Below are 15,562 nucleotides of genomic sequence, written 5' to 3' on the forward strand. Positions count from 1 at the left end.
GACCCTAGAATACACGCAAAAAACTTAAAAGAAAATTTTTGGTATCGAATGAGAAAACATGTGGACTTAAGTCAGTTAGTTTAATGATTTGTTTACTATCGTATATTCTGAAAAATCAGTCAGCTTGGGTTTTGCATCTGTATGAGGGTTTTGTCTAACAATTCTACTGTAGTGGAGTTAAGCCTTACTCACAGTGACCCTCTCCAAGGTTTCTAAGACTGCAGATCTTTACAGGAGCAGGTAGGGCCCTTTGTCTAGCAATATGACAGGATTATTAGAGGTATACAGAGCCCTGGTGGCATTGTGGGTTAGGAGTTGGGTTACTACATTCTATATATGTGAACACTGTAGAGGACAAGCACTGGACTATGAATCACAAGGTTGGCAGTTTGAGCTCACCATCGTTCAACTATAACGGCATGGTCAGCTGTTCAAACTCAGTAGCCACTCTGAGGGTGAAGGATGAGGCTGTTTGCTCCTATAAAGATTTGTAATCTCAGAAACCCCTCTGTGGGTGGTTCTGAATCAGAATCACCATGAGGGCAGTGGGAGTGAGCATTAAAGACGTACAGGTCAGTCTGGTGAATTGAGCGTTCCATCATCACATAGTTAGGATGCTGCCATTAGGAGTTTATACTTAGGGTAGCATACCAGAGAAATATTAGATTGAACAGAGTGAAAGAACCATTTTGTAGATAAAAAAGCCTACGTGGGTAATTGCATGTGGTTTAACGTAATATTAAGATAGTTTTGTAATTACTAATACATTTGTGTTGTTAAGTGCCATCGAGTCGGTTCCGACTCATAGCAATCCTGTATAGGGTTTCTGAGGAGCAGCTGGTGGGTTTGAACTGCCAACCTTGTGGTTCAAAGTCCAGTGCCAATCCTTCAATGCCACACGAGGAGTCCACTAATTATACATGTGGACACTGTTTTACACTAAACTCAGTACTTTCCTTATTGATCAAAGAAACATTATCACAGTAAGTCAAATTATAATTCAGCATTTCTTCTAAAAAGACGCCAAGTTCCTGTTAGCTTGTTATTGCACAGTGGAGTTTTCATTTGCAAAGATTAGTTAAGCCCTGAAATGTACAAATCATTAACAAGTCAACTGTGTCATTGTTCCAGCAGGTTTGCCCAGCGGTGAAGTAACAAGATAAAACTCATACACTGAGCAAAAACCAGGTGGAGAGACTGTGTGTGTGGTAGTGCTTGGGGTGGAGGGGGAACTATTTTTGAAATAAGGACTTAACCAAGTATAATCCCAGCTTCATGGCCTGTTTACATGGGAAACCAAAGCTTTAACTTCAGGCAATGAGAGTTCCACATCGTCAGCACCAACTGCCTTAAAATCCAACACTAGTATCTAAATGTGAAGGATCAAAACAGAAAAACATGTAAGGAGTTTGTTAAACTTCAATAGAGTAGATGAATATCACCTCAGATTCTCTTTTCAAATATAGTAAACCAAAGTATTACATCTTTTCCACAGGACATCCACAATATATGCTCAAGAGATGTTAACGCTGTCAAGCTCGTTCCCATTCCCTGTATAGTGTTTCCAAGGAGCAGCTGGTTGAGTTTGAACCACTGAACTTGTGGTTCAAACTGATCTTGTGGTCCACTGTTTATTCTATAGCGCCACACCAGGACTCTGGTTAGAGATGTTGTTTAGTGCTGTTGAGTCAGTTTTGACTCATAGCAACCCTGTATAAGGAGCTCTGGTAGCGTAGTGGCTACGAATCGGGCTGCGAACCTTAAGGTCAGCTGTTCGAAACTACCAGCCGCTCCACGGGAGAAAGATGAGGCTTTCTACTCCCGGAAAGATTTACACCCTTGGAAACCCTGTACAGGGTCGGAACCGACTCAACGGCACTTAACAACAACAGCCCTGTATAGGGTTTCTGAGGAGCAGCGTAGATTTGAACCACCAACCTTGCAGTTCAAACTGAACTTGTGCTCCAGTGCTTATCCTACAGTGCCACACCAGGACTCCTGTTCACTCCTCTCAATATTTCAGTTTTCTGAATATATAATTATCATGTGATACAGGAGAACTACTTAAAAATAAAAACATGGAGCATGGTGGCTCCTGACATTTAACACTGGACTACAAACAATAAGGTCTGCAGTTTGAGCCTGCCAGCCTCACTGTGGGAGAAAGATGAGGCTTTCTGCTTCCCAAACCATTTAAAGCCTATTAATGGTCAGAGTGGGAGCCAACTCCATGCCATTTAACAACTTAAAAACAAGGGCTTTTGACAGACTGGGAAAGGATATATAGAATCTGAGATTTCTGAGAGAAACTTTGGGTACTAAGGGAACTTCCATTTCTCCTCCTATTTGTTTAAAATTCATAAAATGTAAGTCCTCAAACCTTACATATTCTTACTAAAAATAAAAAAAGTACTAAAGATTCAGCTGTTTGGATCAGGAAATATAAAGCAGTTCAATTTGTAGTTGAAACAGACAGGCTCATAGAGTAGGTGACCTGTCCAGCGTCTGTGGGGGATATGAAAAAAATAACCCAAAAGACCTCTACTACATTCCACAGACGAGCGCTCTAGAGAACAAGCACTAGGTTGCAAAGCACAAGGCCGGCAGTGTGAACCCACCAGTTGCTCTGTGGGAGAAAGATGAGGCTTTTTCTGCTCCTGAGATTTACAGCCTTGTTAACCCTATGCAGTCACCGAATTGCAAACTACATCCCACATTCTTGAACTAAGGAATATCCTAAACATTGGTGCTATCTACACACATTACTCTAACGACAGGCAATTCTAATTCAATCTGTCCCCTCTGGGGTTGAAAAATGTCAAATTCCATGACTTAGTTTTCCACTCTCAAGCCAACTGCCTCGCCTTACAAGGGCAGGCTTGCTCTAGATGTGCCCAGTACCACCTCCGGCTGAGCAGTGGCACCGTCTTCCTGAGACTTCCATGTCAGCATCCATCCCACTCTGTAGTTTTCCACCCCGATATTTAACAGCTCAGCTCCAAATGCATCAGAGAAGCCATCAGACTGGACACATACAACTAAATAGATCCAATTTGTTGGGGATGAGATGAGTGGGTTCTGTCCTCCAGTTCTTGATACCCCAGTTAATGTATTTGATAAATTAGTTCTTTGACTCACTAGAAAATAAGAGAAAGGAAGCTGTGAATCCGATGCTGTAGGTTCCAAGCATGTGAATTGACTATGAATGAAGTCATGCCGGTGTAGAGCTTACCTCCAGGTAAGCACAAGCTCTACCCTTATTTTCAGCCATGTTTTTGATAATTTTAATGTCGGATATCTTCATATTCCTCAACTGTCAATGTAGACTCCTTTTACTTTTGGGGCCAGAGACTTTTGCAGTATGACTGTAATGTTAAGGAAGCTTTCCATAAGCGGCTTGTACAACTGAACTTTCTACTGCACCGGTTAAGACGTGGTTGGGTGAGAAAGGGACCCTGAGTTTACTGAGGGGCTACTTCATATTCATGTCTTTCCATTCCAGTAATAAAATCATATGCTTATTTTACATGCAAATATTCAGTGCATTAAGAACACGCAGACCTTTATTTTCATTTTTTTTTTATTATTAGTATATTTGGACCTTTAAGAAACATATACCATTAACGATACCACTGTTCAGTAAAAATCTATTCTAGCTTGTGTGAAGTGTGCGTGTCACAATCTTGCTTCTAGTCTCCGAGACTTTACTAAGAGTTTATCAAAAAGATGGCTCTGACCTCTGGGATCGGGAGCCTTGAGGTTTTCAATGTTTTGATTACTATAAAACATTTTCCTGTGTTTTCTCTTCTGGAATGGGCCAATCATTTTGAAGTTATTTACTCCATTACAAGGATATTCAATTCCTTAAGCTTTACGATCTACTGTCTTTGGAAAACTTGTTAAAAAAGTAATTTTTCTATACAGGAAAGACAAATTTACCAAAAAATACCCAATATGAATGAATTAAAACAAGAGTACAGATACTGCGTCTGCGCTGTGTTCACTTTAATGACTGTTTCATATCTAGTAATGCTCCTACCTGTGGAAACAGTGACAGTTTCTGGTCAATATGACCCAGTTGTAGTCAAAGGCTACAAGTGACTCTGTTACACAATTCTTGGTATCTGAGATTTTGATTAAAAATTATAAAGGTGAGCGAACAAATACAGACACTCAAACATGATTACACTTTCAGGAAGATACTCACTAAGGAGTCCTGGTGTGGTGCTGTGTGTTAATGCGCTAGACTGCAAAGTCAGCTTGAACTCTAAGGTCGGTGGTTTAAGGCCATTAGCTGCTCCTTGGAAACCCTATAAAGGGTCACTATGGGTCGGAACCAACTTGATGGCACTTAACAACAATTTCTTTAAAGTGAACTTTGCAAAGGAGACTTAGAAAAACGCTGATGGAGACCAGAAGATTTAAAGCTATGGCTTTGGTAAGCACCCAAGTGAGCTGGTAAGAAGGCATTTGTAAGAGTAGATTCTGCAGCATTTCAAAGGGTGGTTTTCTAAAAGAGGCGGGCATTTCCTCAATCTAAATGCCGAGATTTTCAGCAGCTGAGGGCTAGAAATAAAATCCAAAGAAAGAGCCATCTTCACATCTGCTTAAGAAGGGTGACCATGCCACTAGGCCCCTGATGCTAACTAACGGTCTCAAAGCCTTTGGTGGTACAGTATGAACAAGAGAAAAATGAATACACAAACCACGTAACACCATTAAAACTCAAAAAAGCGTTATTTCATTTAAAAAAGTATTTAGAACACATAAAACAAGGCAACATTTATTCTTTTTTCTCCTCTTCAGGGATAGGATCTGTTGGTGGCTCCTCCACAGTTGCACTGTTGCTCTCTGAGCCGGTGTTACTGTCACTGGTCCCTTCCTCTGCCATACTGTCAACCCCTTCCTGCCCACTCTCCTTGTCCTCAGGAGTCGACGTGCCTTCTTCACCATTCTGCTGGCTTTCTGTCGTTTCCTCAAGGTGGGTCTCCTCTGTAAGCACACAATTGTCACTGTCAGTTCCAAGACAAAAATGTACTCTTCTAATTATGCTGCAAGTCCAGTAAGACAGCCCCAGGCACATGTACCCACACGTGGGTACTGAGCACCCGGAATACGTCAAGTGTGGCAAAGGACTTCAAGATATGCCTGGAGCGATTTGGTGTGAAATCTAAATATAGATCATGTCTTTTGGAAGAAAATTTAGATTCTAAATCGAGATGTGCTGTTTGAAATACGTGCTGAATTTAATTTTAAATACGTGAAGATTTAATATTAAAAAAAAAAGGAAAGTAAATTATCTCAGTAATTTATTAACTGTTTATTATAAGCTGAAATGACATTATTTTGCATAAATTGGGTTAGTAAAATACGCTATGAAAATTAACTACACTTGTTCACTTTGTTGTTGTCAAGTGCCTTTGAATCGGTTCCGACTTATAGTGACCCTGCATAGGGTTTCTAAGGAGCAGCTGGTTCAACTCGACTTGGCGGTCCAGAGCATTAACCCACAGCGCCCGTCAGGGCTCCATGGTTTCACTTTACTCCTTTCCTTAATCAATGTTCCTTCTAGAAAAGTTAAAATCATTCATGTGATCTGCATTTTTCTATTGGATGGTGGTGTTCTACAGTCCTCTGGGTTGAACAACTGTGGAAGGGGTCTAGTATGTAAACAAATTAGGGTGATATTTTAGGTACTTTTAAGAAAGTTATGCTGGGTTGTTTCCTGTAATAAATTAAAGAGCACGATGCTCTTGCTCTAACAGTCACCACATCTGTTTTCTTAAGCTTTAAGGATCAAAACTTGAGGACTTTTCACTAAAGACATAATCAGTCTTAAAAACAAGCCATGCCCCCCTCACAACGACAAAACAGAGGAAAGGAAGGACTGTTTTGTCTAGTTGCAAAATGAGCAAACATCTACAACCCTAATTCTCAAACTCTTGCTTCAACCACAAAAATGTGCACATGATCCAAATTTGTTAAGATAAAAAACATGTTCATACAAAACAGAGGTTCCTAACAATGAAATTTTAAATTTGACTATCGGAAACACTAATCTGCTGAATTTTGCAGAAATAGCTGGGTACATATCTACATTCCATCTACTGTTTTCCAGGTGTCAACTCTGAAGTTGTCATCAGAATACAAAGGATGACAACTGTTTCTCTCCCTGGTGGTAATTAGGGTCCAGGAAGCCTTGGGCTGTGCTTCTCCTGACTAGTCTTTTAGCTTTGCCCAGTTTATACAGAACACAAGATGATGAAGGGTCAAAATACTGTCAGAAGTTAAGGTGATCTCAAAATTTCAAGTAATAATTGATCTAATTTATACTTTCTATAAGTTTTGCATGTTACTTTGCTTTGTGAAATCTGTCAATCAGGAAAATGACGAAGTTTCTAAGATAGCGGTACTTTTTCTGTAAAGATCTAGATAATAAATATTTTAGGCTTTGTGGCTCTTATGGTCTCTGTTGCAACTACTTAACTAAATAGTTATAGACCCAAAGCAGCCACAGACAGACAGAATGCATAGAAACAGGCGTGGCTGCGTCCCAATAAGACTTTACTTACAAGAATTGATGGTGTTGGTGTTGGGCCAGCTAGTCTTTATGAGAGCAGAAAGCCTCTTCTTTCTCCCATGGAGCAGCTGGTAGATTTGAACTACTTACCTTGTGGTTACAGCCCAACACGTAATCCACTATGCTACCACGGCTCCTTACAAGAACAGATGGTCGGCAAGATTTGACCTGCAAATTTTACTTTGCCAAACATTGTTCTATGACACCAAAGATAATCTTCAATCTTGAGAGCTACAATCACATTGTGTTTAAATAACACTAGCAATGAAGGTTAAAATACTGAATTGTCAGTACTGTGTCAAATCCCATGCTGAATGTTTCACATACATTTACATTTTCTTATTTACTCTACGCAGTTGATTACGCTTGGAATCAGGTGCCAGAATACTTATAAAGGAGGAAACAGGTGATTTATCCAAAATTATAGCACTAGGAAGTGGTGAAGTAGTATCAGAAATAGATGTGCCTCACTCGAGAGCTGGTATCCTTGACCATTATGATTTCCAATTCTCAAGACAGAAAATGACATGAGTCCATCTGGGCAAAACCGAGACCTCAAATAGCAAGACCAAAACCACACCACAGCTGTTTTGTATTTTAAGAATATCTAGTGTAGTGGTTATGAATTGGGCTGCAAATCTCATGGTCAGCAGTTTGAAACCATGAGCTGCTGTTCTACAGGAGAAAGATGAAGCTTTCAGCTTTCTGCTCCCATAAAGATTTATAGCCTCGAAAACCCTATGCAGGGTCGATATAAGTTGGAACCGACTCCACGGCACATAACAACAACAACTAACGTGTCAGACTGCAAAATCGTTTGAACCGCAGCAAGGTTGGTAGTTCAAGCTCACCAGCCGCTCCTTGGAAACCCTATTCAGGGTCACTGTGGGTCGGAATAGACTTAACGGCACTTAACAACAACTATAAAGAGAAGGAGCTCTGGTAGCATAGTCGTTACGAGATGGGCTGCTAATCGGAACTACCAGAAATGCCATGGGGGAAAGATGAGGCTTTCTGCTCCTGTAAAGATTTACAGCCTCGGATAATCCTATGCGGGGTTGCTATGATTGAAAACCACAGCACATAACCACCAACCACTATACAGAGGTTTAAGGCTGAAGAAAACAACTGGGATGGTCATAGAGAATAACTCAAGAGGCAAGGCTCCATAGTGATTTCTGACAAGCATTTAGTAAGAAAACTCTCAAACTCAGAAAACAGTTGTGAAAACCTTGCACATTGACTTCAGGGTCAGTTGGTAGATTACCTGTCTCCATTGGAATGTTCTCATCTTCCTTCTTTTCTTCTGTTTTGTGAGCTGCTTGCTCTTCCTCAGGAACAATGCTGCTCTGACTGCGTTCCGCCTGCTCTGCGGCCTCTTTCTCCCTTTCCTCCTGCCTTTTGCGGGCCTGTTCCTCTGCCTGTGCAATTTCAGCTGCAATTTTCTCCATGTCCACTTCTACCTTCAAACCGCACAGCTAGCAGTTAGAAAAGAGAACCCGCTTAGTAACGGCCTTATAGTCTCTGGACCAAATAAAGTGTTTTAAAAGTGGGTTTGCTTACATACAAACTGCTTTTCTCATGGTTTCTTCATATATATGTATGTATACATATGTGTGTGTATATATATGTTGTTAATATATATACACACACATATGTATACATACATTGTATGTATACATGTTGAGTTCTTCTGAATCATAGCAACCCCGTATAGGTTTCCGAGGAGCGGCTAGTAGATTGGATCACTGACTTTGTGGTTCAAGCCAACTTTGCAGTTAAATGCTTTATTCTACAGTACCACACCAGTTTATATATATATATCACACACACACATATACATGTTGTTGTTGTTAAGTACCGTGAAGTCGGTTCTGACTCATAGCGACCCTGCACAGGTTTTCCGAGGCTGTAAATCTTTACGGGAGCAAGTCTCATCTTTCTCCCGCAGAATGGCTGGTAATTTCAAACTGCTGACCTTGTGGTTCACAGCCCAATTCATAACCACTACGCTACCAGAGCTCCTTATATATATGATATATATATATATGATATATATAAAATACATATATACATAACTCGATGGCACTTACCAACAACATATACATTATATATCTAAAATACTTGTTAAGTGTCTAAGTGGTTTGCACCACTGACCTTGAGGTTAGCAGTCTGGTGACTGTCATGGAGCACCAAGCTGGAATCACACACATATATTTATATTAAAAACTGTGGTTCTAGATTTTGTCTTCTACTACTTGCCTGTCAGTTTGTCATACAACAGAAATGGCTCATATATACACGGACAATAGAATAGCTGAGACATACAGGAAGTAGGAAGAGACACTGGAGAAGCTCAATACCATCAACTGCTCATATCCAAGTTCAGGCTGAAGTTTAATTAAATTAAAGCAAGTCCATGATAACCAAAATATGACCCTGAGTAGATCCCTCCTGGATTGAGAGACCATCTCAACAACAGAATAGACACAGAAGACCACAGACCAGAAGAGCTGTGGGATGACATCAAGCACATCACATGAAGAAAGTACAAGGTCATTAAAAAGACAGGAAAGCAAATAGTAAAATGTATGTCAGAAGACTCTCCAAAACTTGTCCCTGAACGTAGAGAAGCTAAATTGAAAATGTTAAAGGTTAACTGAAAAAAGACAAAGAATACAATGTGAAACGTCTCAAAAAACTGATGTAGTGCTGGAGGTGTTCACTCATCTATGCCAAGAAATGTGGATTTCTAGCCAACCGATGGGAAGAGATCTGTATTTGTGTCCAGTACCAAGAAAGGTGGCACAACAGAATGTGAAGGCCACTGAACAACATCATTAAAATCACATGCAAGTAAAATGCTGCTGAAGAGAATTCAAAACAATTGCAGCAGTACATCAACAGGAAGCTGCCAAAAAGTCAAGTTGGATTCAGAAGACGACCTGGAGCTAGGCAAATTATTGCTGAGATCAGATGGATCTTGGCTAAAAGCAGAGAATACCAGAATGATGTTTCCTTGTGCTTTATTGATTATATGAAGGCATTCGACTATATGGATCACAACAAACTATGGATATCACTGTGAAGAATGAATACTCCAGAACACTTCACTGTGTTCATGAGGAGCCTGTATATAGACCAACAGGCAGTCATTCGAACAGAACACGGGGATGTCAAATGGTTTAGAATCAGGAAAGGTGTGCACCAGGGTTGTATTATTTCACCCTACTTATTCAATCTGTATGCTGAGCAGATAATCCGAAAAGCTGTATTATATGAAGAATGTGGCATAGGATTGGAGGAAGATGAATTAATAACCTTTGATATGCAGATAACACACCTTGCTTGCTGGAAGCAAAAAGGACCTGAAATACTTAGTGATGATGATCAAAGACTGTAACCTTCAGTATGGATTGAACCTCAGTGTAAAGAAAATGAAAAAGCTCATAAGTGAATCAATGAATAACATCATGATAAATGGAGAAAAGACTAAAGTTGTCAAACACTTTCATTTTACTTGGTTCTACAATCAACACATAGGAAGCAGCAGTCAAGAAATCAAGCGATGCATAGTATTAGGCAAATGACCTCTTTAAAATGTTTAAGAGCAAAGATGTCACTTTGAGGAACAAAAGTGCACTTGACCTAAGCCATGGTATTTTTTATCACCTCATATGCATATATGGACTTCTGGTGTGGTGCTACAGGATCAGCACTGGACTGTGAACCACAAGGTCAGCAGTTTAAAGCCACCAGCTGCTCGTTGGAAATCCTTTACAGGGTTTGCTATGAGTGGGAATCAACTTGATGGCCCTTAACAGCAGCATATGCACGTGAAAGGTGGATAATGAATAAGAAAGACAGTAGAAGAATTGCTATCCATGGATTAGGGTGCTGGCATAGAATATTTAAAGTACCGTGGAGTGCAAGAAGAATGAACAAAGAACTCTGTCTTGGAAGTTCAGCCTTAGAAGTGGGGATGCTAAGACTTCATCTGATGTACTTTGGACATGTTGTCAGGGAAGGCCAGTTCCTGACGAAGGACATCAAACTTCGTAAAGTGGAAGGTCAGTGAAAAAAAGGCAGACCCTCAACGAGGTGAACTGGCACACTGGCAGCAGCAATGGACTCAAATATAACAACCCTGTAAGGATGGCACAGTACCAGGCAGTATTTTGTTCTGTTGTGCAGAGCTGCTGAGTTGGAATCGACTCAACAGCACCTGACAACCACCTGGTGTCTAAATAAGTGTCTGACAGAAAAGGAGCAGTTAAGGCCCCAGTAGCCATGTGCTAACAAGAGAGAAGCTGGTGATGCAGCAATACGGACACTCTTGGACTACACGAGGAGGCTACAAAAAGTTGTGAAAAATTCCACTCTCTTCATTCCATTGTCCTGTGAACTTTCTGAAGTCCCTTTGTGTATATATAGTGCTGATTTTATATTTCATAGTACCAAACGTGAGATTTACTTGTATTGATACTAAATGGGAACTGTGGATTACACCTAATTAAGAGAACTGATGAATAAATCTCAATAAAATGAAAACAACACGTGACTGACTGCATGGGACTTATGAAGCAAAGATCCTAAAATTAACCCTGTTTCAAAGTGAACAGCAGAAAATAAACACACTCTTTTGGAGAAAGTAAAGAGACAGAAGCCCAGCAATACACTGGATGGATGGATACCCTCTTCAGTTCACTGTTGAAGGAGTCTGTGCTCTCCAGGAATCGCCTCTTCTTTTCCTGGTGCCGCTCCTCTATTTGAAGAAGTTCAGCTTCTAGCTTTCGCTATAGAAGACAAAATATATTTGTAGGCTTTATAAAGCAAACAGCAAACACAGGAATTAAGTCTAAGTTTTAACTAGTTTATATACATTTTCATATTGTGGCAAATCTGATTTTTTTGGGGGGGGGGTAGGTGTCAAATGTATTGGTTCAGAACCAATGCAGAGTAGAGAAAGGAATATAAATAATAACACATTAAAGAACACTGTTTCAAGCTTAAAAAACTTCTTTGGGAAAAAATACTTACTAAAGCAGTATAGCTTGATAGAATGCCTCAAAACTTTCAGGGCATTAGCAAATCTACAAGACTTTATATTATAAATTTCTTTAAAAAAACCCAAAACACGATTGTGGTTTGGGTGAAAGTTCACAAGCTAACTTAGTTTCCTACTCAACAGTTGAGGCATCTTTTCTTCTGTGACATTAGGTGTAACCCTCTCAGTGGAGAGCACTCTTCCGCACTTCCGGCTGGGTTCCTCTGGTCCCTTTGTTTTTCTTTCCTCCCCCCCTCTTGTCTTTGGGCAACTGCTGCTCCTTTAGAAAACGTCTGGTTGAAAATTCTGGGGAACATGTTCCTCACAGGTCTTACTGTTCACTATAAAGACCTGGACCTGCCTGTTGCTTGGCTGGGCTCCTGATGTAGTTAGTGCTGGATTAGCACTGGACTGTGAACCACAAGGTCAGTGGTTCAAACACACCAGTTGCTCCTTAGAAATCCTACACAAAGTCACTGTGAGCGGGAACCAACTCAAAGGCACTTAACAATTGCTTGGCTGAAAGATGAGCCCCAGGGGTGGTTAAGGTCCAGGTTTGAAGGGTGTATAATTTTTAATGACAAAACTTTTTAAATCTCTGGAAAAGGTCCACTCCCTTAAACCTCTTCTCTGAATCAGGAACAAAAAGATGTAACAAGCACATTCACGCACGAGACAGAATCAGGTCACCTGGGATCTCTGGCACAGCCACATTTTATTACAACTGATGTTTTGTGATATTACCTGATGAACCATTAAGGACTGGACCTGTCGTTTGAGGACCTGCATTCTAGCTGTTGTGACAACTGACCGGACATCTGGTACCACACTCTCACTAAGGATCTCACTGATGAGGAGGTGGTTTCTCTGGAAACGGGCGGTGGCTGTATGCTTCATTGAAAAGCCATCATCATAATCTGGAATCAACAAGATGTTCTGGAAATTAGGTCACTAGATACCATACACGGTAGAGTGTAACAATGCGAATTAACACTTAGTTCCCAGGAAGTGGTAGCCCTCACGGGCCTAACAAGAGGCCTGACGGGTACCACAGGAGGTCTAGAGCTTTCATTTCCTCAAAATCATCTACAAATTACTTGTTAAACTCCAAACGTGTTCAATGGTCAAGACACTGGTCTTCCTAAGAAATCATTAAGTGTTACTGTGTATCTGAGAAGGCCATGGCTGCAACACAAATGAAATCTAAACCATGTGTCTTTTGGCTTGGGAATGAAAGCAAAGGCTGTATGCAAGAGCGCTAAGTAAAATCTTGCCAAATATTTCAGTCTCTTGGCAGTAATTCCAGGCATTTAAGAAATGAAGAATAAATAAGAAGTGGGTGGGTAGTGCTTTTGTCACTGTAGCACTTTAAGATGAGGGCAGTGAACACGCCCATGTGCAGAAGGAACTTATCACTGCCGAGAAAACCTCTCTAGTAATCCTCACTTTCCCAAACAAGCATTTACACACTATCCGAATGAAAAGAGCATTAAGGCTCAAGTGTTATTTTACAGAAAAAAAGGAATGAAAACTAACAACAAACATTTTACTCTAAATTTAACTTGTTTATTTATATACTTGTCAAAATGTATATAGTTGTCAGAATGTAATGGTATTGTTTTCTTACACTAAAGTGTGTATATGTATTGTATGGAACTGCTTTATATGCTTATTTCCAATAGCTATACAAATGTTTCCTTCATCTTTTTTAATCTTAGCCTTCACTCTTTGACCTTCACAAATGTTTGACAAATTTGATGTTAATTTATACTATTATTTAATAATTTTCTTTAAATTGACTTGGGGAAAAAAAAGCTTTCCTCTTAAGCAAAAGCCAATGACACAAAAGTTTCTCTATGTGCCACCTCATCCTCTTGGTGTCCCCAAGTGAAGGATCCACACTCTGGGAAGCTCTGATACGGAAACCCACCATCCAGCACCTCCCTTACTGGTTGGCATTTAAGAAGCTGCTAAATCTCTCATCACAAATGGGGCAGCTATAAACTGCAGCGCAGATTACTGCTTCCTTTTGAGCTGTTTCTTTAAGGATACATATACTTCCAAATTTTACATTATTAGGATGAGAGGGAGAAACAATTAAAACTAGGACTGTTGTTAAGTTTTTCACATTCAGATTATGGTGTGGTATTGTGGGTTAACGTGCAAAGCCATTTGAACTTCAAGGTCGGAGGTTCAAGCTCACCAACTGCTCCTCAGAAAGCCTATACAGACAGGGTTGCTATGGGTTGGAATTGACTATACTGCAGTGAACAACATCATATTTATTCTACCTCCATCTCTTGAAGTTACGTTTTTGTTATTCTGTGCTTTCTTCTTTCACTTATATTACCGCAATGTTGACTACTGGAAGGGGAAATAAAGTTTTAGCAATTTGGGACTGCCCTTGAACCTTAGGTGTTTGAGATTTTTTTTCTAACATTTTCTAGTAACTAACCCCCCAGCTTCTTCCTTTATCTCACGATTCTCTCTCTTCAAAATGTAATATTTAAAAAAGCCTTCATGGTCTGCTGTGGATGACTGCATGTATCTTACAGATCTTTCTCAAGAGAAGTTAGCAGATGCTGGATTGGTGGAGATGCTGCCTGTCTCTTCGTTTTATGTACATTACCACCTTCCGAGTTTCTGCTTTCTATTCAGTTCTGAGGGATAAAGCCTAACGTTTAGTCATTGACCTGCTTTTTCTTACTGCTTTAGGAGAAAGACGAGGCTCTTTGCCTCAGAGAGGTTTACCGTCTTGGAAACCCTCAGGAGCAGTTCTACTCTTCTACTTGGTCACGATCAGCTGGAATCAACTCAGTGGCAGTGGGTTGCTTTCTATCTAGCAATTTTAAGATCCTATCCGAGATTTAAAAACCTACCAATAGGTAGAAATTTGAGACAGAGAAAGAGGAATACTTTTTTGAGGATCATCTGAGTGATTCTTTTCAACTCTTGTCAGTATCCATACTGTACCTTTCACTTTATGAAAACTACTTTTTACTTCAGGCTTCTATATTACTAGCTCGTTTCTTCTTGTACTAACCCCTATCGCCCCAATTATTTAGAGTAGATCACGTCTATTTTTTAGTTCTGCTTTTTTCCACTTGCATTAATCAGCCCATTTGTGTAATTAGCTATAATTGAGAATGGTTTATGCTAGCTTTAATTAAACTGCTGATTCTACTTAACATTCAATACTATTTCTATTCCATAATCTATTCCCTATATTATTCTCACATTCTGTTTTCTGTATTTATGGTATCCTAGTCTATTCTTTGTGGTGCTGTAGGATAAGCCCTGAACTGCTAACTGCAAGGCTGGCAGTTCAAACCCACCAGTCGCTCTTTGGAAATCCTATACAGGATCAATATGAGTTTGAACTGGTTTGATAGCACTTAGTAACAACAAATCTATTCTTTTATTTTTTTTAAGTGTATCAACTTATTCATGTCTTTAGGTGTTACTCACCCTTCTTCAAAGTTCTTAAAAGTTTCCTCACAATTACTGTTCATTCGAGGAGATTTTATTTTCTTATGTTTTTGTTGCTTGTTGCTACAGCTTCCAGCTTTGTCTATACGTCAGCAGTACATGTATAAAATATTAAATTTGTACGGCATGCTGGATATGTGGATGAGAATGCTTGTGCTTATAGAGAAGCCCGTCTGACTGCCCTCTGCACGTCTATAAATGATTCATGGCGTGTTTACTAAGGGAATTCTGCTGCTGCTGATACGCATGTGTAAGTGTGTATGAAGGGGCTACAAAAAGCTCATGGAAACATTCCTAGACATCCCCTTGTGTGTGTGTGTGTGTATGTGTGTGTACATGATTTATATGTTAGCGTAGTGGTTACGAATCGGGCTGTGAACCTTAAGGTCAGCGGTTCGAAACTACCAGCTGCTCCGTGGGAGAAAGATGAGGCTTTCTACTCCCGT

The 15,562-nt window shown here is 40.0% G+C and overlaps 1 protein-coding gene across 3 annotated transcripts in view; it reads right to left on the reverse strand.

Annotated features, from left to right (window-relative positions):
* Window positions 1–4,715: 4,715 nt before the first annotated feature.
* The window catches only part of SMARCE1 (SWI/SNF related, matrix associated, actin dependent regulator of chromatin, subfamily e, member 1), a 24,063-nt gene continuing 13,216 nt past the window's right edge, over window positions 4,716–15,562 (reverse strand). For 2 of the 3 annotated variants that reach the window (XM_006832595.1, XM_006832594.1), the window contains 4 exons: window positions 12,372–12,544; window positions 11,275–11,376; window positions 7,848–8,058; window positions 4,778–4,992 (listed from right to left, as the gene is read on the reverse strand). In XM_006832595.1, the coding sequence (XP_006832658.1) occupies window positions 4,784–4,992; window positions 7,848–8,058; window positions 11,275–11,376; window positions 12,372–12,544 (695 nt within the window). In that variant the 3' untranslated portion in view covers window positions 4,778–4,783. Of the gene's footprint in view, window positions 4,993–7,847; window positions 8,059–11,274; window positions 11,377–12,371; window positions 12,545–15,562 lie in introns of all 3 variants that reach the window. The other variant, XM_006832593.1, reaches the window with a different exon arrangement.

Source organism: Chrysochloris asiatica, unplaced genomic scaffold (assembly GCF_000296735.1).
Source record: "Chrysochloris asiatica unplaced genomic scaffold, ChrAsi1.0 scaffold00007, whole genome shotgun sequence".
NCBI lineage: Eukaryota > Metazoa > Chordata > Mammalia > Afrosoricida > Chrysochloridae > Chrysochloris > Chrysochloris asiatica.